The 25,782-nt window shown below is 34.6% G+C and overlaps 1 protein-coding gene across 10 annotated transcripts in view; it reads left to right on the top strand.

Annotated features, from left to right (window-relative positions):
* Nucleotides 1-25,782, top strand: part of LOC115219746 (cAMP-specific 3',5'-cyclic phosphodiesterase 4C) — a 734,075-nt gene that overhangs the window by 514,915 nt on the left and 193,378 nt on the right. For 4 of the 10 annotated variants that reach the window (XM_029789984.2, XM_029789983.2, XM_029789982.2 and 1 more), the window contains exon 1: nt 9,944-10,615. The exons of the other annotated variants lie outside the window; for them this stretch is intronic. In XM_029789984.2, coding sequence (XP_029645844.1) covers nt 10,521-10,615 — 95 coding nt within the window. In that variant the 5' untranslated portion in view covers nt 9,944-10,520. Of the gene's footprint in view, nt 1-9,943; nt 10,616-25,782 lie in introns of those variants that run through there. 10 annotated transcript variants of the gene reach the window in all.

The following is a 25,782-nucleotide window of genomic DNA, read 5'->3' as shown; positions in this document are numbered from 1 at the left end:
GTGGTCAAGCGGTGATGCGTACAAACACATACTCAAAGACACACACACACAAAGTTAATGTTGATAGGTCCCCATGTATGGAGAACAACTTAAATGCTTGTGTATGCGTGTGTGCGTGTGTATGTGTGTGTGTGTGTGTTTATATATATGTAAGTTTATAGAGAGCATTTGCCATATTTCATTCCATATTGACTTCCTATGATGAGCATAGGGTTACATAATCGGATTGTTACCTAACACTCCATTGAACCCCCAAGAGCAAAACCAATTGGTAAGATCGTCCATAATGGATATATGATACTATATGATATTTCGGATACTATACCCACTCTACTGACAGATATATGAGTGCATTTTTCCTTGACGTGTGGACTCTTACACGATTTACACATATATATATCTGTGTTTGTGCATATACATATATATATATATATATATATATAAACATAATAAATAACAATTGGGCAATAAGAAATTATTATTACCAGTGGCCTAGCACAAAATCGAATTAGTCATTAAGACTATATAATTCACATAGAAATACAATAAGAGGCTTCCAAATAGGAAAGCTTTGTGCTAGAAGGAGCAGTAGAAAACTCAAACCACCAAATTGGGATAAATTCTCGAAAGAAATAAAAATTAAAAACGAGATGGTAAACGTTTTTAATTTTCATTCCTTTCGAAAATTTATCCCTATTCGGTGGTTTGAGTTTTCTACTGCTCTTTCTAGCACAAGGCTTTCCCATTTCAAAGCCTCTTATTGTATTTCTCTCTCTCTCTCTCTCTCTCTCTCTATATATATATATATATATATATATTATATAAAAGGGCTTAGTAAAATAAATTACTTTGCCACACATCGCCCAGTCTGAGATTCAAACGTGCGATCCCTCGACCGCGAGTCCTCTGCTCTAACGACTAGGTCATGTGCCTCCACAATATCATATGGGGTCTCTTGATCTTTGAGGTGTTACACATGGCTGGCCAGGGACGTGATGAAACATCTTTCTGGGACGTTGAAAGATGACCGGTGGTAGTAGAAGTGTCACTTAAAGGCTGTGCTAGCCGATCCAATGTATTTACAGTTTTGGTAAAAGGGAAAAAGCTCAACCACAGTAATTTATTTTACTAAGCCCTTTTATATAATGTAATAATTTGAATTCGCCTTAAATGGTCCCTTTGCATACTGAATACTTGGTGAAATTGATTAATAATTAATTAATTTTACCCTCAATTGTTGAAATATATATATATATATATATATATATATATATATATATAAAATCATTAATGTTAAAAGTCTGGTCATAGACTGACCAATGGTTTTGCATCCATGAAAGCCACAGCCTTGTGGACAGCTCATCAGACTATACAAAGACAAGTTTGACTTTTCACCTCTCGGACATGGAAAAATGTTACGGTCAACTGGTCAAACAGCCATCAGGGAAAGAAAGTTCCAGCATTGCTGAGGACAGGTTATCTCCCCTAGACCAGCCATTATTGGGAAATAGGGACCTATCTCATAGTGACTCTTAAGAGCTTAATCAGCGAACGGAGAATCATAATTTTGCAGCAGGCAGCACTTGAAATGGATGCATTGTGTGTATATTTCTTGATGGTTATTCAGAAAACCAGGCCTAGTATATTTATTAAGTATTCTGGTTTGCTCAGCAATGCAGATCTTGCAGTGCCCACTCCTATTAGTATAGGGGCCCAGTTGTTCTAAGATCTTCTACCTGATATCACATGTTTGTTCCTTCTTGAGCCATGTCTGGCTCATAAGGGCCGGTTTCCCGGTTTCCTTGGCGTATTGGTTCCCCACCTGGACAGGACGCCGGTCCATCACAGGTGAGCTGCAAGATGCAGGAGGAAAGAGTGAGAGGAAGTTGTGGCAAAAGAGTTTAGGTGTTTCGCTCATAAACACACACATCGCCCAGTCTGAGATTCAAACGTGCGATCCCTCGACCGCGAGTCCTCTGCTCTAACGACTAGGTCATGTGCCTCCACAATATCATATGGGGTCTCTTGATCTTTGAGGTGTTACACATGGCTGGCCAGGGACGTGATGAAACATCTTTCTGGGACGTTGAAAGATGACCGGTGGTAGTAGAAGTGTCACTTAAAGGCTGTGCTAGCCGATCCAATGTATTTACAGTTTTGGTAAAAGGGAAAAAGCTCAACCACAACCGAGAAGGGAACTTCATGGCGAAAAGGTTCTTCTCTCTATCAGGTGGGATTGCAAAGGAGTAATTCACTTTGAATTGTTACCACCTAATGCAACAATCAATGCTCAAGTCTACTGTCAGCAATTAGAATGTTTGTACCAAGCCTTTAAGGAAAAAAGACCCGCTTTAGTGAAACAAAGAATTATGTTTCATAAGGACAATGCACGACACCACACTGCAAAGATCACATGACAGAAGATCGAAGAGCTTGGTTGGGAAAAAATTCCTCATCCACCTTATTCTTCTGACCTTGCTCCTTCAGACTACCATTTGTTTCATAGTTTACAGAATCATTTGGGGGACATAATTTTCACAAGTCAGGAGGAGATCGAATCTGACATTTCAGAGTTCTTCTCTTTGAAACTAAAAGAGTTTTACATTGATGAGATTAAAAACCTTGTAAATAGATGGAAGGAAGTCATAGATAATCAGGGAAAGCATATTGATGATTAAATTTCAATGATATATAACATTTGATCATTTGTTTTCTTTATTCAAAATTTGGACAGAACTTATGGGATGACCTGATATATATAAGACTTTAATTCTATTTTATAGAAAACATACATTTGTGTTGATGACTATAATGCACTCCTGTGTATTGTCCTTTGAACCTAAAACTACTCACATAACCTGGCTTTCTTACTTCTAATGGATCACCACATCTAGTTTTAATCCTAAATTTCTCATTTTTTATTTCTGTATTATCAGCCACATTAGTCAATTTATTTTCATTTTTCATTTTTTTCATTGTTGTATTTAGGAATGGTCATTTTTTCCAGTTTAGCCAATAAAAAAACACGCACCATATATTTGGTGTTACTTATGCGCAAATGAAGACACATACAATAGAAATACAAAATACAAAATGGCTGACTGTTAGTAAGGAGAGACACACAAAGAAGAAAGAAGAAAGCAAAGGACCACTGATGCGGTCACAGGAGTGTGACGAAAGAACTCTGGCCGAAATAAGATTAAGATTAATGTAAAACATAAATAACACTGAAGCAAAGTAACGCCAAATATATAGTACGTGTGTTTTTATTGGCTAAACTGGCAAAATAACCATTCCTAAATACAACTATATCTGTTTCAACACACAATTTCACATCAAAAATCTTGCAAAACAAATATATAAACGTAATCTTTTTCATTGCTTAACTTATTCTCCTCTGAGCCTCTGTTATCCTTAATCAACCCAGCCTTATCTCTATTACTTAAAATGTATCTTTTATTTTATAATTCATATTATTTATTTGCGATATCTTACTCTCTTCAAGAAAGAGTAGAAAACATTGAATAATGTGGGGTGTAACTTCGGTATAAGTACCGGAAGTACTGGATACATTTCAAGAAAGTGTTTTTTTAATATATTTGGGGGGTTAGAGTTAGGGTTAGGGTTAGAGTTAGGGTTAGGGCTTGTGTTAGGGTTAGGGTTAGGGGTGGGAGAAAAGGGTTTCTGTTATCTTCAGAAATGTAAACAAAGCCACTTCCAGTACTTCTGGTACTTATACCGAAGGATCGCCTAATGTGGTCCTAGAGACTCTTAAACAAAGAAGATGGGCAATGTTGAACTATCTCTTTCATACATACATTCAATCAGGGTTAACCTGGAGCTAAACAACAACAAAATATCAGAATCGTCCAACTAATGTGGAAGCCTTTGACTGGTTAGAAATAGCAGCTAAATTTTCCTCAAATCACAAACTACCACCTTAACATGAAAGGACAGGCTGGACGTTGATGCTGAAATGATGGCATAGTCCCATGTGAAATGCCTTTGATCATGTCTCTTCCATCAGAGTCAAGTTGGTGTTAACAGCAATAACAACAAAATCAGAATGGCCATGATTTACTAAAAAGAAAAGTAAAATCACATCTCTGAATGATTTTGTGGTACACTCTACTACTTACATTACAAAACAGATCAAACATTTTCATATTATCACACAAAAGGCATTGCTGAATTGTGCTTTTATGTTTCATGTTATACCTATATATTTATTATCAGGACTTAGCCATATTAAAGATATAAAACATATGTCTCTGTTTATAACTTAGAAATAACAACATATGTTGGTAAATCATCATCATCATCATCATCATTGTTTAACGTCCGCTTTCCATGCTAGCATGGGTTGGACAATTTGACTGAGGACTGGCAAACCAGATGGCTGCACCAGGCTCCAATCTTGATCTAGCAGAGTTTCTACAGCTGGATGCACTTCCTAATGCCAAACACTCTGAGACTGTAGTGGGTGCTTTTACATGCCACCAGCACGGGGGCCAGTCAGGCGTTACTGGCAACAACCTGGCTCGAATGTTTTTATACGTGCCACCTGCACAAGTGCCAGTAAGGCGACACTGGTAACAATCACTCTCGAATGGTGCCTTTTACATGCCATCGGCACGGAAGCCAGTTAGCCACTCTGGCAACGATCATGCTTGGATGGTGCTCTTATCACCCTACTAGCATGGGGCACAAGTGCCAGTAAGGCGACGCTGGTAATGATCACATTCAAATGGTGCCTTTTATGTGCCACTGGCACAGAAGCCGGTTAGCCACTCTGTCAACGATCACACTCGTATGGTGCTCTTTGCACCCCACTAGCACGGATGCTAGTCATCAGATTTGATTTGTATAATATTACAAATGTAGTTCTTCATATCATTTTCTACTGCTGCGTCAATGTTTAGCTGGTAATTCATTGATTCTCTGGGGAAAAAAAAAAAGGCTAAGGTAATATTTTTTAAAAAAATCAATGATCAGCCTTCTGCACGTTTATATCATGTTGATCATGATTGAACAAATCCTAGAATTCAGAAGCAAATGACAGTGAAAAGATTTATTTGCTTTCACTTAACATGGAAACTTCATGTTGTATTTTTGGCTTTGTTTTTATTTATGCTAATGAAACTGAAACAGTAATACTAATGTTTGGCACCTAAGGATTTTTTGTAAAAACTAATCTAATTTATGAAATGAAGTCTGTTAAGTACATTTTGTGTGGTTGCATCAGTGCTGACATTTCTTTAACCAGGCAAGAGTTTATCATTTTAATGAAGTCTTAAAAGTCTTATATTTTTCTGGTGGTAAAATAGAATATTTTATTCTAGAATATTTTGTGTGCTAATGAGTATCTGATGAACTGGGCTTGTAGTATATGAATTAATGAATTCCATCTGACTTTCATGACCTCTGAAGATTCAATATAGATATTTAGATATTTGTATAATAGTCAAGAATAAATGACTAGAGTTCAAGGAGACTAATGATTGTTTGTGCTGTGATGAATACTGGAAAAATATATAAAGCTAAGTAGAGAATATTGGTTGGTCATAACAAGAAAGCAAGTTTAATAATCTTGACAGTCATTTGATGAAAGACTATCAAAATATTAAATGGTATTTTGTGCTCAAGACATGATTCTTTATGCATGCACCATTATACTCAATTTTAAACTAATTACTTACTTACTACTTGTGGCGACATTCACCCTGAGCGGGTTGAGTCGGCTTCTTCTATCACCCTCGAGGCATCTCGAACCATGGCAGAAGAAGTTTCGTGGGAATATGTGGATTTCACAAGCAGTCCCCAACAATTCCGCATGTGGAGACATCCTGTTTGCTGTAGATTGTCCGCAGATGCAGGGACAGAATGACCGAGGAGCCACTGGTTGACGAAACAGACACTCCAAGGATTTTCACCAGGGCCTCCGTCTGCCGGGTTGTGGCCCTAATACCACTCGGTGTCAGACACCAATCCGCCTTGGGTGGCCCTACCAGGAACCGAAGTTCCCGACGGCATAGCTCTGACACTACCCGTGGCCAGCGTCCCCACTAATTACCTTGCTTAATTTCTCAGTTACTGTATATATAAATGTAAATGTAAAATTTAGACATGCAAGCCTCTTAGTAGTTATCTATAAACATTTTCTTTTGGATAATTAATGCATAGTATTATATAGGTGTTGTATTTCTTGTTCTAGATAACAATATTGTAATCTTGAAATGTAAGAATACACAAATGGTATATTTTAACATTGATCTTCTACCAGTTTCTGAGGGCTGTAGTCACGAAATAGATCAACATCATCAGTTTCATTGTTAATTATATAGGATCTTTTCGGTTTGAACAGAAGTGTCATATGAAATTGTCACCCATAATTATGACCCTAGTATCGATCTATTGCATTTCAATCTATTTTGGGGTTAGGGTTAGGGTTAGAGGTGGGGGAAGGATATCTTTTTTTCTTCAGAAATGTAAATAAACCCAATCTGTTTCTTAAACGAGGAACATTTTCATACGGCACAGAATGTTTTCACCTCAATAGATGTCATTGATTGGTTGAAATTGCAGAAATTGAAGAAAAACAACAACAAATATCTTACAAACTATCTCAATAAAGCCAAGAGAAAAAGATGTTTTATAAACAGATTCTACCAGTATACGAAGTTTAAAAGCGTTTAGTTACGTGGAAATTATTTTAAAAAACTGCCGTTCAAACGGAAAACATCCATTATATATATCAACATATATCCACATGTGTGTCTAAATTGATTTTGAAATATCACCTGACCCTTCTATTATCTACCTTCACTTTTTTTCTCTATCTATAATCAGTTTATAGCACCCTTTCGCTTCCCACATGTGGTTTTTCCGTAGTTTTTCTCAAATATACCTTTCTTTCAATTTTTATTTCAACACCTGTATTTTTAATTGCTGTTTTTCTCTTTAGATGTCTGGACATATACTTGCCCTGTCTGCAGACATCCTTTCCTCTCTCACTTTTCTTTCTCTGTCTTTTCTTCTGCTTTTCTGTCCCATTTTTCTTTTCTTTTCTCTTCGTGAGAAGATTAGGGTTGCTTTACTAATCTTATACTTAAAGCAATCCAAAATACCAACAGATTTCTATATTTTAATAATCAGTCTTATAATTCACTTACAATCAATATATCATTTATAATTTGTTCTTTTGTTGTTGCAGCCCATCTGCTTTCCTTGCCTACATTTCCCTTTCATACTTGTCAAATATTCATCATATAATCTCTTCACACACACACAAAATACCCATACATATTCCAGCCATAGCACTGCTTAAGGTACTGCTGAGCATTACTACGACTACCATTTCCATTGTCTGGTCCTCTAACTCAAATTCTTTGTGACCATTCAGCCATACCCTTGAAACAGTTATTGATAGTTATCAGGAACAACACACAACTGCTTAATGCGATTTCTTACATGAGAGTCTTACTGTTATTTCTTTATCAGAGTGTCTAAACACTCCCCTTAAATTGCTTTTCTTTACTGACTCCTATTAGATCAATTTCACCAGAAAATTTCTCTGTTGGCCTGGTAACATGTATTTGATACATTATTGACAGTTGGCACACTTAACCTGAATTCTATATTTGTTGAATAACCTCCTTTATTAATATTTTCTAAGCAATTTTTCTTTCTTTAATTAAATACAGTTACATTGTTATATAGATGTACTTTCCTCTTATGACATGTTGTTCAGCATAATACCGTCACTCTGCCTTACAACCCATTGTCATCATTTTCCTTTACGACTGAACTTGAATACACAACTGGAAAGAAGAAAAGGCACTGATAAATTATTGTTTAGACCCAAGTCAAATTGACCAAACAAACCTATCATCAAATGCATTCCAGCCATGATCATTCCATCTTTTTATGAATATATAGGATGGCATTTTTTTTCCTGTGATAATGTAGTGAGATTGAAGAGAGATATTGCTGCTATTTCTAGCAAATTGATTAACCATGTAGTGGTATAGATGCATTATGAAAAATCTACTTCTCATGTTCACTGGTGTAAATCAAGAATTGTAACTGTGACAATGTAATAAATACAAAATATAAAAAAAACATAAATATAATACCGAAATGAACAATTGTTTATTGGGAAATGTGTTTCCCTAATGATTAAATTAACAGCGTTATTGTTAACAAAGATTAGACCAGTTATATGTGATATACCACTTAAGGGAAATGCAGAGCTGATATATAAGATTTACAAAGAAATTATTCAACAAACTAAAACTCTTGTAGATAGGGACAGTATTAAGATGGATGAGGGCAATAAGTTGCAAGAAAAGGTAGAGTAACTTTATGCTGTTGAAGTCCTGAGTTCAAATCTTAGGTTCAATAGAATAGACACCATTAATATTCTGAAAATGATACTATCAACTATATCAGCTTTCCCTTAAAAACTGAACAATAATGAAAATAATAATGAAGGATAGCAATGATGATGATGATGATAGTGGCAGTGGTAGCAGCAGTGGCAGCTTTGAAAGTTTACAGATAGAAGTTAGTGTACAGTCATGTGAGTTGGTCTACAGTTAGTTTACAGATATGGCAGTTAATCTTACATCAAATTAATACCAAGAAACCAGCCTGATACCATATCAAAGGCAACAACGTTATCTTAGAAAAAGTTAATGTCATTCAGTGCCTCCTATAATGCTAAAAGGAATTCAGAACATTGCCCCAAGTGTTGTATACCCTCTGTCCCATTAAGTTTTCTCTTCAATTCTCGAGCATCTATTTCCATATTTACCATTTAAATTCTATAATTATATTTGGTGGAAATATATATTTTACTATTTTACTACTATACTTTTCAACCTTCATTTTTCCCCCATGTTTTCAGCTCAGGTATATTGCAAGAGGCCAGAACAGAAATGATTGTTGGTATTTAATATAGCTTTCAATAATGATAGACAACTTACATTTCTCTCTTCTAAGAATCTTTATAAATTGCACATTAGTTCCACATACAAATGAAGAGTCACACTTAAAAGACATCCAAACAGAGAACCGTTTCTTTTACATGATTAATAATGCTAGTGTTCTGTAGTATTTTATATTTTGTTTAATTCTTTTAGTGTTTTAACCATCAAAGTTAAGGGCATAAGTGGATTATTCTACAGAGTGATGCGTTTGTATATAAGTAAGAAAATGGTAATATAAGCTATCAGTTGCATGAGGTAAAAGTGGTGGTGCTAAGGTTTGAAGCCAACAAGATTTGCTTTGCCTCATAGAATATCTTTTGATATTTCTACTTTTATTTTTACTTACAAAGGAAAGTGAATTTTTCTTGAACTTTTGTTTTTTTTAGTTTGATATTTAGTATAATAAGACAAGAAATAGTTTGTACAAGTAAGTAATTACTCTTGCATTCTTTTTTCTTTTCTAATTGAACCACTTCTGTATACCTTTCCCAAATCACATAACATAGAAGAGAGTAAAACAGATGTTCTAAATAATTTCTTGTCTTTGGTGTAAAGAAAGTTTTTGTGTCTACTGAGAGTAGGAAATTATTTTATAAAGGTTGTCTCTTCGTGTACTGATATAGTAGTTTGAGGTGGGAAATAAGACAAGAAGGAAAATGAAAAGAAAATCCAGTGCTATTGGAGGAGAAGATAAATCAAGCAGTAACAACACCAGTAAGAGCAGTAGTAGTAGTAATAGCAGAGCAACAGCAGCAATAACAGCAGCAGCAACGGCAGGAACATTGCCTAGACTCCGAGAGAGACTAAATAAACTGTAGCAGCAGTAGTTGTAACAATGTTTGCAGCTGTGGCCTACTAACTTTCATGTTAGTATTGATGTATTATTTCATAAGAGAACAGCATTTGCGACTAGCTGAGCAAAAAGGAAAGAAGCCAAGATAGGTCTGATTTTAAATAGAAATATTTACTGTGTTTTCAAGGAATACAGCATTACAGGGTGTGTGTATATGGATGCTAAATCAGAATTCATTACTGTTTGACAGCACTTTCAATCTTATTTATCAACAGGACTCCTCATAACCATTTCTTTTATACATATATATATGTATATATATTTATATATATAAGTCAGTATTCAAAAAGCATTTGCTTTCCAATAGCTATGTTGAATACTTATATTTTCTTTAGCTGTTGCACATGTTAATGCACAAATACATATATGCATACAGACACACATACACATACACACACACAATTACTATATATGTTTGTATGTAGTATTTTTCATAAGATTATTAAATATTTAAACTTTTTATTCTAGCAGTTTACATGAAGTTTACAAAATATTTGTAGAATAAATATTATTTATTAAATGCAGTAAATAAATTGTTGATACAATTTGCTTAAAAGAAAAGAAAATGTAGAAAAATTGAGCTTGAGAAATATTTTATATAACCTGTTTATATGCAACTTTAATCGGGCATGATATTTGGGAAACTATTATAAAACACATACCATAGATATTCCTAAATGGAGAATCCTAATTACTCTAAAGTTGTCCTACCTCGGGTCCTTAGTACCAGTGCACTGAGAGTACCAAAACAGCGGTATTCATTCTGGCAAAGGTAAGATTTTTTTCATCATTCATCATTTCAATCTTTAATAAAAAATATACTAGGAAGAAAAACAGATCAATATATCAATTAAGTTTGTGCTAAAAAAATGCACTTAATTTTTTCATATAGAAAACTTAATGATTTATAACTTAAAATATACCATTCTTTTAACATCAATTAATTTGAAGATATTTGGTAATATGAAAATTGATTGTGGCAGAGGAAGTGTTGTGGATATAGGTACCAAATATTTTTTAGATTTCAGCTTCTTTTTGATATTTTACAAGTATAGACGTTGCGGAATTGTTATTAGATATAAATTTTAATTATCATTTCTTCTGTTCTGCCAGTATATTCTAATTTATAAATTTGTTGACAAAGTATATAAATGCTGTTAATTAATTTCATTCATCAATAAAAGTCTTTTAGCAAATGAACTGGTACGATTTTATATATCAGTCAGTCCTATTAATTGAAATTCCACAGAGATTTCTGCATTAAAAAAAGTATACATTGAACCATAACATCTTGTAAACATGTACATACCACATAGTTTTCACTTCATAAGTTTTTATTTATGATGAATGGCAAGCAGCTTAGCTGCAATTCTAATTTCATTCCATTTTATGGCTATTTCTTTTACTCCTCAAATAGCCTAAAGCTCACCACTGATGAATACTTCATGTTATTAAAAGTGAAGTAATTAATTTTAGGATTATGATATGAAATAAATAAATATATATTTACATTTATCATAAATATTTCTAATTATTTGAAAGTTTCAAACATTTTTTTTTACCATTGAAAATCTTTCATCAAATTGAGAATCTTTCTGCTGTTTCAATTTCACCATCAAATTTTATACATTCTTATTCACAAAACTCTATAGCAACTAATCCAAAAGACTCGCATCCCCACTAACATTTTGTTAATAACAGATGCATTTTGAAGTGAGATAGAATTTACCAAACACCCAGCCTTAATACATTATTTGTCAATTGTACACCTGTTGCATACCTGTAACTGTAGCAACTAGTGAGCTGTGCCACGTTCGGTCCCACTCTCGCACAGTACACAGTGCAGGTGAGAGAGTGTAAGTCACAAATTGTTTTGTTTATTGTTCAAAATTTTTGGCACCCCTTAGTTATATGAAATTCTCAAACACTATACTAGTAGTGAGAATTCCTTATAGTTAAGGAATATATTCACCTGATAGAAGGTGTATATGATCAATGAGGAACTAGCTGTTGCACACACACCAAAAATGACGGAACAAGTCTAAACATTCACAAATAATCTGATACCTATTTTGAACAATTAATTGATATTCTTGTGTCTCTAGTCGATAATGTGTTGGGTACACTCTTAACTGGTATCGCTGTAGCAAGTTATACCCTTGTGCCTAGAAACGATAGAGTAGTTCTTCAATGCGAGACCTTAATGTACACTGCAACATTTGAATATAAAGGGAACAACACAAACCAGTGAAGAAGCTGCTAGAAATAGCACCCAGGTCTCTTCAAAACGTCGTCTTGTAATTTTAAGAAGGCAAGAGCTAAAAGCATCTTTGATCATAGGACTGCTTGACCTGACATCACATGGTGCTTAATAATTACAACAACAACATCAAATGAACTGCATACTGTTACTGCTGATTTCTTTTATTTTTTATTTTTATTTAAATCAATTTCTAAAAACGTAAAGAACATCACAATGAAATAAATTCTTTTCATTCTTCCGTTCTTAAACATGCTGGAAAAAAGTATTATTACCAGTTTTCTGTTTTTTTTGTTCTTAGTCATTGCTAATTACATAGACCTATGATTAAAAGTATTCCACATTGATCATCACATCTTAATTTCTAGAATGGTGTCCTTTATGAAGGTGTGATTTGAGAAAGATTTGGGTGAGGCTCCCTTGTTCGCTTGCTTACTGTCTTGTCAGTGTTAATATTACCTATAATAAACAATCATCAGTTAATAATGAAATCAAGGCCTGTTGTTGTTCTTGCTCTTTAACCCCAAGTTAGTCCTGATTACAGGCATTCTAGCCAAGGCTGTGCTAACATTTTAGGGGTATCAAACACATTTTCAAAACCATAAGTTATTATTCAAGAGCAATTTTGATACTGTTACTCACAGGTTGAGTAACTGCGTGAATCTTTTTTGTTGTTCTCTAAAATTACTGAAGTTAATAACAATTAATCACATTTCTACAGTGATAACATATTTTTACTTGAGAAATATATTCAAGGAAGTTGACACTAGCATGTAACTGGTACATATTTTATTAACCGTAGTAGCAAAAAAGCCAAGTTAAACCTGCAGAAGAACTGAAAATATAATGTCAAAGAATTAAAATAAATTCTGCAAGGCATTTACTTTGGCACTCTGCAGTTTCTACTACACCATTGCACAATTAATGGGAAATCAATAATCACAATAACTTTCAATATCACTTGGATAGTAGTAATTTTTGATAATATTTCTTGTCCAACTACTTTATAGCTTCGGTTAATAATTTTAAAGCCTTGAGTATTTCAGTTAAGTAAAGAGTTTGAGTGAAGTCCATCTCATAATATTACTCTAAGCTTCCCTTCTCATTTTCTGTCTGCCGTGGCTGGATAGGGGACATTCTGTAGATTGTATATTCACATATTACTAGAAATAGTGTATTGTAGCTTTGAGATATATTTTACTGTTCCTAGCCACTACAATAACACAACCTTCATAAGCCTTGTACTGTGTAGGAGCTACGAAGTCTTCAATGTACATGTGTATTGATTACTTTACTGGTCAACATTCTGGCAGAATGGTGATCTGTCCCATTTGCTCTCTATAGGTCTGTTTTAATTCCTTAGAGAGGTTTGTACTAAAAGAAATATTAGAAGCCTAAAAAAATCATCATAATCAACCTCATTGTCATCCTTAACTTTCCACCAACACCTGTACCATCTATCTCCTCCTCCTCCTCCTCCTCCTCGTCATCACCACCACCACCACCACCACCACCACCATCTAAACATCTAAACATCGATGGAGATAGCCATAGCAATAACCTTTCAATCCTCCACTTTCTTTTCTCAACAACCATTAGCAGGTTCTCCAAGAGCCAGATCTTTGATGAAAGTAATAATAAGTTTTCTAAGATTAGCAATATTATTGCACCTTTTTTTTTTTTGCTTTGGTCTGGTGGAAAGGGTTCTCTGAGACCAGTGAAGGAAGGGGCAGGGGAAATTTCAAAGAGATGAGGGGCTGAGTCTAGGGTGTGAATTCTGAGGCAAGGTAGGATTAATGAAAAGAGGAGAAACAAATATGCTGGATGAGTTTGAACATCAGTTCCATTAATGGTGCTGCAAATTCTTTATTATCCACAAGGGGCTAAATATAGAGGGGACAAACAAGGACAGACAAATGGATTAAGCCGATTGCAGCGACCCCAGTGCATAACTGGTACTTAATTTATCGACCCCGAAGGATGAAAGGCAAAGTCGACCTCGGCAAAATTTGAACTCAGAACGTAACGCCAGACGAAATACTGCTAAGCATTTCACCCAGTGCGCTAATGTCTCTGCCAGCTTGCCGCCCTTTGGTGCTGCAAATACCACTGATGCAATCATCTTTAAAGAAAGTGCAAAAAAATTTCTTTAATCACACAAATCATTATCATCTTCATCATCATCATCATCATCCTCATTTCGTTGTCTATTTTTCCACTATTACAAGGGTTGGCTAGATTTACATATTTTCTTTGCACTTCATTGTATAGCACCTAATTTGTGTAGCCAAAGCTTCTAGTATTTCGGATACTTTCGTCTTGGAAGCTTTTATTTGGCCTACGTCTATTTATGCATTCTCACAAGTACCCTCAATAGCTTTCTACTGAGCGTATGTCAATCCATATTAATACATTTACTTCTCTTCTATTATTTCAATTTAATTGTACTCAGCCAGTCATTCAAGTTTTAAATTCTTTTCATTAGCTATTCATTAGATTGTTCACAGTTTGTTCCTTTCAAATGGCTTCAGGTAGTTTATTACAATGAATTAAAATTGACGTGTATTGTAATATCTGTCATTCATTGCTAATTGTTCTCACTTTTTTTGTTGCAATCTCACATATCCAAGCTTTTTAGATATAGAGCATTGAATTTATTTAAAATTGAACAAATAGTTTCATGATTTACAAAATATGCAAATGAATTAATTACCAAATGTAAGTCTGTGGTAATTTTCTCTTGTATACTTCTTTATATTTTTGTAATTTTAGATAAGTGTTCATTTATATTACTTGATAATGAGAGTGTCTTCTTTTCCAATCTGAATTAAGTAGAGTCTAGGGATATTTGCACATGCTATATGCAGGATCTGTACTGGAAGATCACAAAGGTGATCCATTAGCAATGGGGAATAAGTTTTAGAGGTGGGTAGAAAGCTAGAATTATCACACTCCATGAAAAGGTAAAAAAATATAGTTATATTGAAATGTCACAAAGGGTTAAAATTCTAGTCAGATTTTATTCCTAATTTGTATAATTCTTCTTGATGCTTTTAAAATTTCTATACCTAACTGTGAAAGCTCTATTGCTTTCATTGGAATCATGTTTTAAGCTGATTTTATTCAACATTTCTTGAGTAATCTTTATAGCTGGTTGTGAAACTGTTTCTCATAAAAGTAGGCTCTCTTTACTTCACTCATATTCTGTATTCAGTAGCATCATAAGTTTATTTTTATTAAGTAAAACTAATATATCATTCTAGATATAATCTTAATTTCAAGTTAATCACAGGTGAATGATCTCCTCAAATTTAACCTGACTTAGGGGATCTCTCTTATGTTAAAATGCTGGACTAAACTGTTTTTTAAATATAGAATTAATTATTTTGCTGATGGTTATATTATTTATTATCCTATATTTGTTGTCAGGTTTACACAATTGATGAAAATATTGGAGATCTATCAAAAACAGTGGTTCTCAACTGGGGTCCATTTAAGATTTTTTGTGGTCCACACAACAAAATAATAAGTGGGGACCCACAATAGTATTTTAAGGGCCCCTGAAAAAAATTTGCTATAGATATATGTATAGGTATGTATTGCAAGAAACAGCTAGGTTTCTTTCTTTGACATTTTACATAGTTCAACCTATACAAGTAAATGTGCGAAAAACAAAATAGGAATTTTGAAAATTTCTATAAAACTAGGTTTTAAACATTGATTGGCTACAGGGGTTCACCAGAATAAAATAATAATCAAAGGGGTCCATAGATAAAAAAAATGGTTGAGAATCCCTGATCTAAGGATTGGTTACAAGATCTTTAATGAAATTAATGCTAATGTTTCCTCAATCAGCATTATTGTTGTACAAATTTGATGGTTTTATAGGAGAAAAGAACCTTTGCAGACTCTCTGAGACCATAAAAGGAAAGGGCAGGCGGAATTCCAGAGAAATGAAGGATTTAGGGATTAGTGTAAGAAGTGTGGTGTACAAAAGGAAAAGGGGTGGATGTGTTGGGTGATTAAGAACATCAGTCCCATTAAAATAAAAAATAATAATAATAATAATGAAATTATTGTAGACAGTGCTCAGGTGCACCACAACTTGTCAAAAGTGCATATAAAGCATATGCAGTAATGTACAAATGTCTGGAAAGTGGATAGTGTATGAGTCAGATACATGCTTGCATGTGTATGGAGGGGAGAAAATCAGGTGTAGTGTTGGCAAATCTCAGGAAGCATGGAAGTTTTGAAGGATGCAGTGCTCCGACAACTAACAACTGATGCCGGCAGTTTGTTCCATGCTTCAGCAACTCTTAGCGTGAAAAAATGTTTCCGGAAGTCATAGGAGCTGTGCTGTTTTCTGACTTTGTAAACATGTCCACGGGTGTTAGACAGGTGGAGTTTGAAAAGGTGGTCAGAGTTATTGTTTGTAAGATGGTTAATAATTTTATGGGTGTCTGCCAAGTCAGCTGCCAGATGTCGGAGTTTCAATGTGTCCATGCCCAGGGAAGTAAGGCATTGCTGACCATCTTCCTGAAAATGAGTGAAAAGTGAAAATGATTACAGTCAAATTGTCAAAAAACACTTTGATCAACATTACAACCCTTCAGATAATCAGATGAAAGCTCTTCCACTCTGTCTTGGATTTTTATCTCAAATTTGTTTTGCAGCTGCAAATTATTTGGGACTTGGAAATATGTTTACAAAGTTCAGAGTTATAAAATAATTTCTTTTGACAAGGAACGGAGCCAAATTTGCAATAAAGAAATATAGAGACTGGATGTGTCATCTAATATATGTTGCTTTATTTCCTGAGAGGAAATTAAATTCTATGTTTTACTTCATCTAGTTAAATAGGAAATATGTATCAGATCTCGTGAAAGATTATTAGAATCAACTGGTTTTAGAATTTATTAATAGAATCAACAAAAGCAGTTATGTAAAGGCCAATATATAGAGCTAAGTAATTGTTCAATGGAACTTTATGTGACATTCATACCTTATGTGCATATATTGTTGACAACAATCAGTCATGTTTCGAATCCAGAGCAATAAAGCATCATTTAGTTAAAAGTACCCAGTTTAGTACATTACATTCTTTACTGGTCAGAAAATACAAAATTGTCTATTAAATTCAAATATAAATTTTATCAAATTTTATATGACATGTTTTATTGTAACACTTTAGCCACAAATTTTACTAAAACTGTAAAAAGAAATTGTTGAAAATTAAGATTTTGGCCCAGGCCTTGCCTAACATAATATTGCTACCTGATGAACTTAGTGACACCATGAATATCAAGATGCTTTCTGACAGGTTTATTCTAAAGTGAATATGAATGCGGAAGTGATTTACTCTTCAGTTTATAGCTCTTGGAAATACACCACTCTCAGCCATGTGTCTATTAGTAAATAGGTTACTAATGGAATAGGACTTATCTAGTACTTGTCAGCAACACATCTACGAACAGTATGTTGTACATTTATAATACAGCTTCTTTGTCATCATACTTGAAATACCTGAAATACTTGTTAATATTTATTGATTCTTTAAAATCAATCCACCTACATTGATTGTTTAATTGTAAAGTATGAACGTTCGTCTATATCTGTCTGTGTGTGCATGTATGTATATATATATGTGTGTGTGTGTGTGTGTGTATATATATATATGTGTGTGTGTGTGTGTGTATATATATATATATGTGTGTGTGTATGTATGTATGTACATGTCTGTGTGTGTGTATGTATATGTATGTATGTAGATATGTAAATGTGTATAACTTAGATGTGAATTATATATGCTGTAACAATTTATTATACTTTTTGAGAAGATAATTATAAAATCTTAATGTAAAAAAATGTTTATTAATTACAATGACATTAATAGTTGATTTAAAGCTTAGATATTCCATTTGTATTCTCGACACCCACGTTATCTTGTATGGCTTCCAAATTATTCAAAATTTCTCCTCTTATTGAACCGACTCTTGTTTATACAGTGCACTACTATTTGTTTTCTTTGAATATTACTGGCTAAATCTCATTGCTATAGTTACTCTTTGCCTTTGCATGATGATATTTTATTCTTACAAGTGGAGACTTGGTGAATATTTGATTTTTTTCAGATCACATCAAAAAATGGTTGGTAATTTGTTCAAGAAGCAATACTAATGAGGTGCATGTAATCACAGATTAACAATTGCTATGAACTTCTTGTTTACCAGTATTATTATATTGCAGCAGTTGGATGTCACAGCCTACATATCAATGCCATGCACTGTGTATCTGCACTTGTTATTAACGTTTGCAGTTTAATTCTTGTTTTTAATTATTTTAGTTCTAAATTCTTGTTAAAGCCAAAATACTACATATGTTTATTTTCCATAATGTTATATGGTTTATTTCTTAGTTCTGTTCTGAAATGACGATGTTTCAAGGAAACTAAAAGTTAATTCTTTCAGTTTCTTAATCTCTCTATATATATAAACGGCAAAATGTCTGCGTGTGTGTCCTTTATACAAATCCACAATTTTTCAGTTAGAGGGCTCGCACTTTCTATGGTCATTCAAAACCATTCAAGGGTGGTCGTGCACATCTTTACATTTCCCCAGTCACCCCGCAAAGCCATTGAAAAATCAATAGAAGTGACCTTTTTTGTGAATTTTCTATCCAAAAGCCAATCAAAATGCCTGAAACTTGATACGCCAATTGAATGCCAGCTAGCTGTATGTGATTAGTCGGAGATTTGGACAGTACTCGCATGTATGTGTGCATACATGCAGCTGTATATGCATGTACTAGCACTATGAGACAAACTTAGCAAACAATGACCATAAGTGATCAATTGGTATGGAACCACCATCCTCAAGGTGTAACTAACCTAGGTTCTTATTATTACTTTCAAACAATATGTTAACATATTCAAATAATGTGCATAGCAGTTCTTTAATAGTTATATATACTGTTGTCCGATATATGTTATGAGTTGATTTTAATTGTTAAGTCAGTCACAATGGATGTAATTCCATTCAAAATAATATCTTGTACCGAGCTTCACTCTTCAGCGCTAATTCTCTTTTCTTCTTATCCTATGATAAAACTGTAAATACATGCATAACTGTGTATAAATAGCACAAAAAAATCTGAGCAGAAAAAAATATTTAACGAAACCATTACCTGTCTGTCTCAGAAAAAGATTATGCAGATATCTCAGTAAGCTAAAGCAAACAGTGCAATTACCAACTTAGAACAATCCAAAGTATCATTTTCAATGACAAAACTTACAATTAATACCAAGTGACTCTTATGTCATGATAAATTCTGCTGAAAAGCTGAGAAATTAGCCTACTTAGCTATTGAATTAAAATAAATATGCAATATAAAGAATGCATTCATCATTATACTTCTAATTAGTACAAATGGAATGGTTTACAATCAGTTATGTAAAGTTATCAACAGGTTAACAATAAGTATATTTACAAATTCCAAAAATAGCAATGTTATCAGAGCCATTTGTTCATCATGAAAATTTGTATGCACATCTTATTAGATGTACTTTATTCTTTGTGATATAAGAAATAGAAGATATACTCCAAGCATATGCTAATAATGATGATGTTTTCTTGAGTTGGTGCCAACTTATAAACCAATAATGCTAAGTGGCTTGTTTTGTGCTTTTTATATTGGTTTTATGTTTTGTAAAATAAAACTACATAGTAAAAAGGAGTGACAGGCAGAAAAGAATGCTGAACTAAATTCCTTGCAATATCTTTTAGATAAGCCTCTGAGTTCAAATCATTACTGTTCAAGTTGATGGATTTTTGCCAAAGTTTGAAATCAGCATGATAAAATGAGTTAAAATTGTATCATACATTTAATACAAGCCAGCTCTGGATCTAACTAAAATGCCTTATACCACACCTGTTATGGGTGTCACTGCCCCATTGTACCACATCAAGAGGACATCTGAAAGCGCTTTCCACTTAAACACTGTGAGTCAAGTGAGACATAGTTTTCTACAGAAATCCTGGCCAAGTGGAAATAAATTTTTGTAAGTCTTCCACTTGGCCAGGATTTGAAAGAGTTACTGGGAACTAACCGACAAAAAATCGTGCATCAGTATTTCACCAGAAAACAATGATTTATACTCATGACAAAGCCAACTGATCTGGATTGTATTATGACAGATAATATTTATTTTACCCTGTTCATCTTGGATTATGGTGTTGCTGTTCTAGTTTTCTCCTTCTGTGAGATATTAGAGACAACATGCAAACTGTGCATAGAGAGGTTGTCAAAGATCTTTTTTTGTGCTCCGTATAGCATCTATAAATCCTATTGTAATAATAGAAATAGCAACGACATGTGGGTATTCAATTAAGTCTTTAGCAGATCACCATGAATATGCTGTAAACAAAACAGCCTGATGCTGTTAACAACAAGCATAGTATTGATGCTTGATGCTTTTGATGAAAGATGAATAATTGATATCTAATGTCCTGCTGGCAGAAATGTTCCTTTAATGAGACGGAAGACTATAAAACCCAAGAGTGCACAAGAGACCATAAAGTTAGAGGAGTACAAGAGATAATGGAGAGCATGCGTTCAAACAATTATCTGATCGTTCTGATTTAGGCAGAGTCTAAATGGAAATCTCTCTCTCTCTCAAGAGGAGAAAATAGGGAGACATAAACAATATTAAAAATAATTAACAGTACTATTCAGTTACTTTTTATTTTTTTAAAACATTTTTTGAATCTTTTCGGTTTTGATTTTTGATTTTGATTTTTCCAGTTTCAGCTTATGAGCTGTGGCCATGCTGGGGCACCGCCATTTTGAACGGCAGTTTTTTCTAGCGGTGTCATATGAAATTGTCACCCATAATTATGACCCCTAGTATCGATCTATTGCATTTCAATCTGTTTTAGGGTTAGGGTTAGGGTAAGGGTATCTTTTTTTCTTCACAAATGTAAATAAACCCAATCTGTTTCTTAAACGAGGGGCATATTCATACAGCACAGAATGTTTTTTACCTCAATAGACGTCAGTGATTGGTTGAAATTGCAGAAATTGAAGAAAAAAAACAACTATCTTACAAACTGTAGAATTCTCTCAATAAAGCCAAGAGCAAAAGATGTTTTATAAACACATTCTACCAGTATACGAAGTTTAAAAGTTTTTAGTTACCTAGAAATTATGTTAAAAACTGCCGTTCAAACTGAAAAGATCCCATTTTTCTATAGACATCCAGTATATGCCACACTCAAAGACTAATAGTGTGCAACAACACACTTGAAAGGTAAAGATCCAAGATAAAAACTGCCAAGACAAAAGACATTGATACAATAAACACTTTCCTAAACACAATCGTCAGAAAAGACTTTAATGACAGCAGCACATTCAAGAAAAGACAAAATGTAGATAACATTTAAGGAGACAAATTGAAACGTACTGAAAACCCCACACCAACAGATGCTTACCTTGCTAAGATAACTGCAACAGCTTCTTGCCAGATACCAGACTCTACTCCATGACTACATGGCTACATCTATTTTTGATATAGAATTTTGATATCTTATTCTTTTAGTTTAGTTTCTGAAAGTCTTAAAGAGATTCACTACTGTTCAAAGCGTTGCAAAAAAAGTGGCTGTTGCTTTTAATATTAATATATTTCTTATCATTAAATAAGCTGTAACAAAATCTCTTGGAAACTGCAATACAAGTGAAATATGAAATATGAATACAGTTTTTACATAATTGAAATAATGTGATAGAACATGCACCAACCAAATTTTAAAAAGTAGTATATAGCACAGTTAGTTTTAATTCAAAAAAGAATATTGATCAATTTTCATACTTTAAACATTAATTACATCAATACCATTGATCTTGAAGTGACTACAAAAGCTATATGCACGGCGTATTCCTTTTGATAAAACCAATTAAAATATATAAATAAAAAATAACAGTACAATAATAAAATAGAATCAAGAAAATTTTGTCAGAAAGCTAGCAAAACTGAATCTGTCATATTTTTACTAAATTACTTCGAAGAAGTTACTAATTTCCATTTGTACACGGTGTACACTCACAAAATATCTGCTGTTAGACGGTTTAAAAGTTGGACAAATGTTGAACTTGGACAAATTATCATTAAACATGTTAATCTTTCATTCAGTCAAGTGTATCCATATGAACTCTGTTTCTTCTAAATAACAAAGATCCCTTGGTTTTCCTTTGTTCTTGTTTTTATTCATTCTGTTTGATCCTTGATTTATATTTTTAATTCATTCTTCTAATTCATTTTTCTAACATCTCTCTTTTATCATATGTTGTTTGTCTTGGTTTTCTGTTGTAAATTTCCAGCAATCACAATATTTTCTGCCTTTTGCTATTGCTTACTCAACAATGTACATTGCGTCATGCATGGTTGATTGCAGAAGTATCTAGAAGAGAAATAGGAAAACCAGGTATAAGGTTGGCTGCAAAAGTCAACGGCAAAAAATCAAAGTTGAGACTATGAAGTATCAACATATTTTGAAATTAGATTATACAAATAAAACTAATTAAAACAATGAAATTTGGGGGAAAATGACTTACATTTAATTTTTACTTTCTTTCTGCTTAAAAATTTTTTTTATCAGTTATAGTATTTTTGTCTTTACACATGAATTAGTCAGTAACTTAGTATAGCATTGCATATCAGTAAAAGGACCAAGGGAAAATATCTCATACAATTCTGCATACTAAATACAAATACAGTAAATAGGGTCTCACATAGGTAACATAATGGTTAAAAAGTTTACCTTTATTTCTGTGTATGTTGATCACCTCTGCATCTTGCTGACTAATCTAAATATGCTTTACTGGGGGGAGATATTATTTGTCGTTTTTAGATTTTAAACACCTCTAGAGCTAGATTTTCATCTGTAATTGCATGAATTTTCTCAAATAATCAAAGCTTTTCAACTCATTATGTTACTTATGTGAGACCATATCGCATATGAGATTTAAAGTAAAAAAAAATAGTGGAAAAAAAGTGAATTTTATAGTAAATAATTGATGCAGAAAAATTGGCAAGCACTGAATAGGTTTATATAGTTGGACATTAGTTCATAATATATAAAATAATATGTACTTTAACCTATCTTGCTATGCATACTGAGAAACTGACTAATCATTGTGGGGATGTAAAAGGAGTAGAGTTGAGAAAATAGGGGGAAAAAACCAAAAAATAGATTAAAATGAGCCTGTTTTCACTTTTCCATTTTAAATTTGTGTTTATGATATTATATAGGCATAATCTGTACATGTGTGTTTGTGTGTGTGTGTGTGTGAGAGAGAGAGAGAGAGAGAGAGAGAGAGAGACAGACAGAGAGAGACAGAGAGAGTGTGTGTGAGAGAGAGAGTGAGAGAGAGTGAGAGAGAGAGAAAGAGAGAGAGAGAGATGAGTAGCATCATCAACAGCTACATGACAATACAGGTCCTTGTTCTGATTCTATTCCTGAGATAAAAAATGATAGTAGATGAAGGATGGCAATAGAGATAGTTCAGAGAGAGAGGGAGAGAGAGGGAGAGACAGAGAGAGGGAGGGAAGGAGAGAGAGAGGAAGAGATATGGAGAGAGAGGGAGGGAGAGATAGTTTAGAGAGAGAGAGAGAGAGAAAGTGAGCACAGTAAAGTGAATTGTATTGAATGATGGTGGTCTAATGCAGTTCCCTGTGTATAGGTTTACTAAAGGACAGGTGAGCAGAGTGATGAGGTAATTGCAATCAACACAGGTGGTTGGGAGATGAAAGATGTGGTGGTGGGGTTATGAATGCCAAAGAGGGAGGCAAGAAGAAGGGAGTAAGCTATAGGTAGATAGGAGAGGGTGTCAAAAATATAAGATGAGGGAAATGCAAATGCAGCCCTGGCAAATACTGCAGCCCCTAATTACTACCCTTGAGTCAGAGTGCATGTTGTTATGGGTGGACAGGTCTTCAGCACTGCATAACATCAATCAGTATGGTCCTTTGTAAGATACAATATCTTCAGCTCATGCTTTACCACCCAGTCCCATGCTTTACCACCCAGTCCCATGCTTTACCACCCAGTCCCATGCTTTACCACCCTGTCCCATGCTTTACCACCCAGTCCCATGCTTTACCACCCAGTCCCATGCTTTACCACCCAGTCCCATGCTTTACCACCCAGTCCCATGCTTTACCACCCATTCCCATGCTTTACCACCCAGTCCCATGTTTTACCACCCAGTCCCATGCTTTACCACCCAGTCCCATGCTTTACCACCCAGTCCCATGCTTTACCACCCAGTCCCATGCTTTACCTCTCAGTTCCATGCTTTACCACCCAGTCCCATGCTTTACCACCCAGTCCCATGCTTTACCACCCAGTCCCATGCTTTACCACCCTGTCCCATGCTTTACCACCCAGTCCCATGCTTTACCACCCAGTCCCATGCTTTACCACCCAGTCCCATGCTTTACCACCCAGTCCCATGCTTTACCATCCATTCCCATGCTTTACCACCCAGTCCCATGTTTTACCACCCTGTCCCATGCTTTACCACCCAGTCCCATGCTTTACCACCCAGTCCCATGCTTTACCACCCAGTCCCATGCTTTACCACCCAGTCCCATGCTTTACCACCCAGTCCCATGCTTTACCACCCAGTCCCATGCTTTACCACCCAGTCCCATGCTTTACCACCCAGTCCTATGCTTTACCACCCAGTCCCATGTTTTACCTCTCAGTCCCATGCTTTACCACCCAGTCCCATGCTTTACCACCCAGTCCCATGCTTTACCACCCAGTCCCATGCTTTACCACCCAGTCCCATGCTTTACCACCCAGTCCTATGCTTTACCACCCAGTCCCATGTTTTACCTCTCAGTCCCATGCTTTACCACCCAGTCCCATGTTTTACCACCCAGTCCCATGCTTTACCACCCAGTCCCATGCTTTACCACCCAGTCCCATGCTTTACCACCCATTCCCATGGTTTACCACCCAGTCCCATGTTTTACCACCCAGTCCCATCTCTTCCTCAGTCTCTCTCTCTCTCTCTTTCATGATTTCACTAATTTGGAGTGCACAGCACTTCTTTATGCAGTAATTGTTCTCCATATGCATCACATGCTCCAGCATTTTTTCTTTTGTACACAATACCTGATTCTTTGCATATACAGTTTTTCTCTCAGTTCTATTGTATTCTAGCAATCATGCACATTAACATTATGCATCTATTCAAGTATCATTTCTTTATGGCCTTTGAATATTTCCCACATTCCAAATCCATATCTTATTATCATAGTTCCAACACAAATACCAAATAGTCTTTCACTCTGAGGGCAAAGGTCTATATTGCTACCAGAGATGGTAGCTCCCTGAACATTCTCCAAACTGTTCTTATCCTGACTACTATATTTTTGGAACAACCACCTCCCTTGTTAATTATGCCAACTAGGTAACATAAGCCTTTGATTACTTCTGGTGGGCTATTCAGGAATTTAAGAGAGTTTACCCCTTGTGTGCTCTTTGTGCATATTGCACTAGGAAGAGTCTAAGAGCACACAGTATCTACCACATACAAAGTTTGTGAGTCCATAATTTATACTGGATTAAGCATATATGGTTTATACTCACACTTTTCTTCATATTGAGCAAAGCCTT

Source organism: Octopus sinensis, linkage group LG15, assembly GCF_006345805.1.
Source record: "Octopus sinensis linkage group LG15, ASM634580v1, whole genome shotgun sequence".
Lineage (NCBI taxonomy): Eukaryota > Metazoa > Mollusca > Cephalopoda > Octopoda > Octopodidae > Octopus > Octopus sinensis.
Note: the sequence above shows the minus strand (reverse complement) of the source record. Positions and strands in the feature narration are given on the sequence as shown.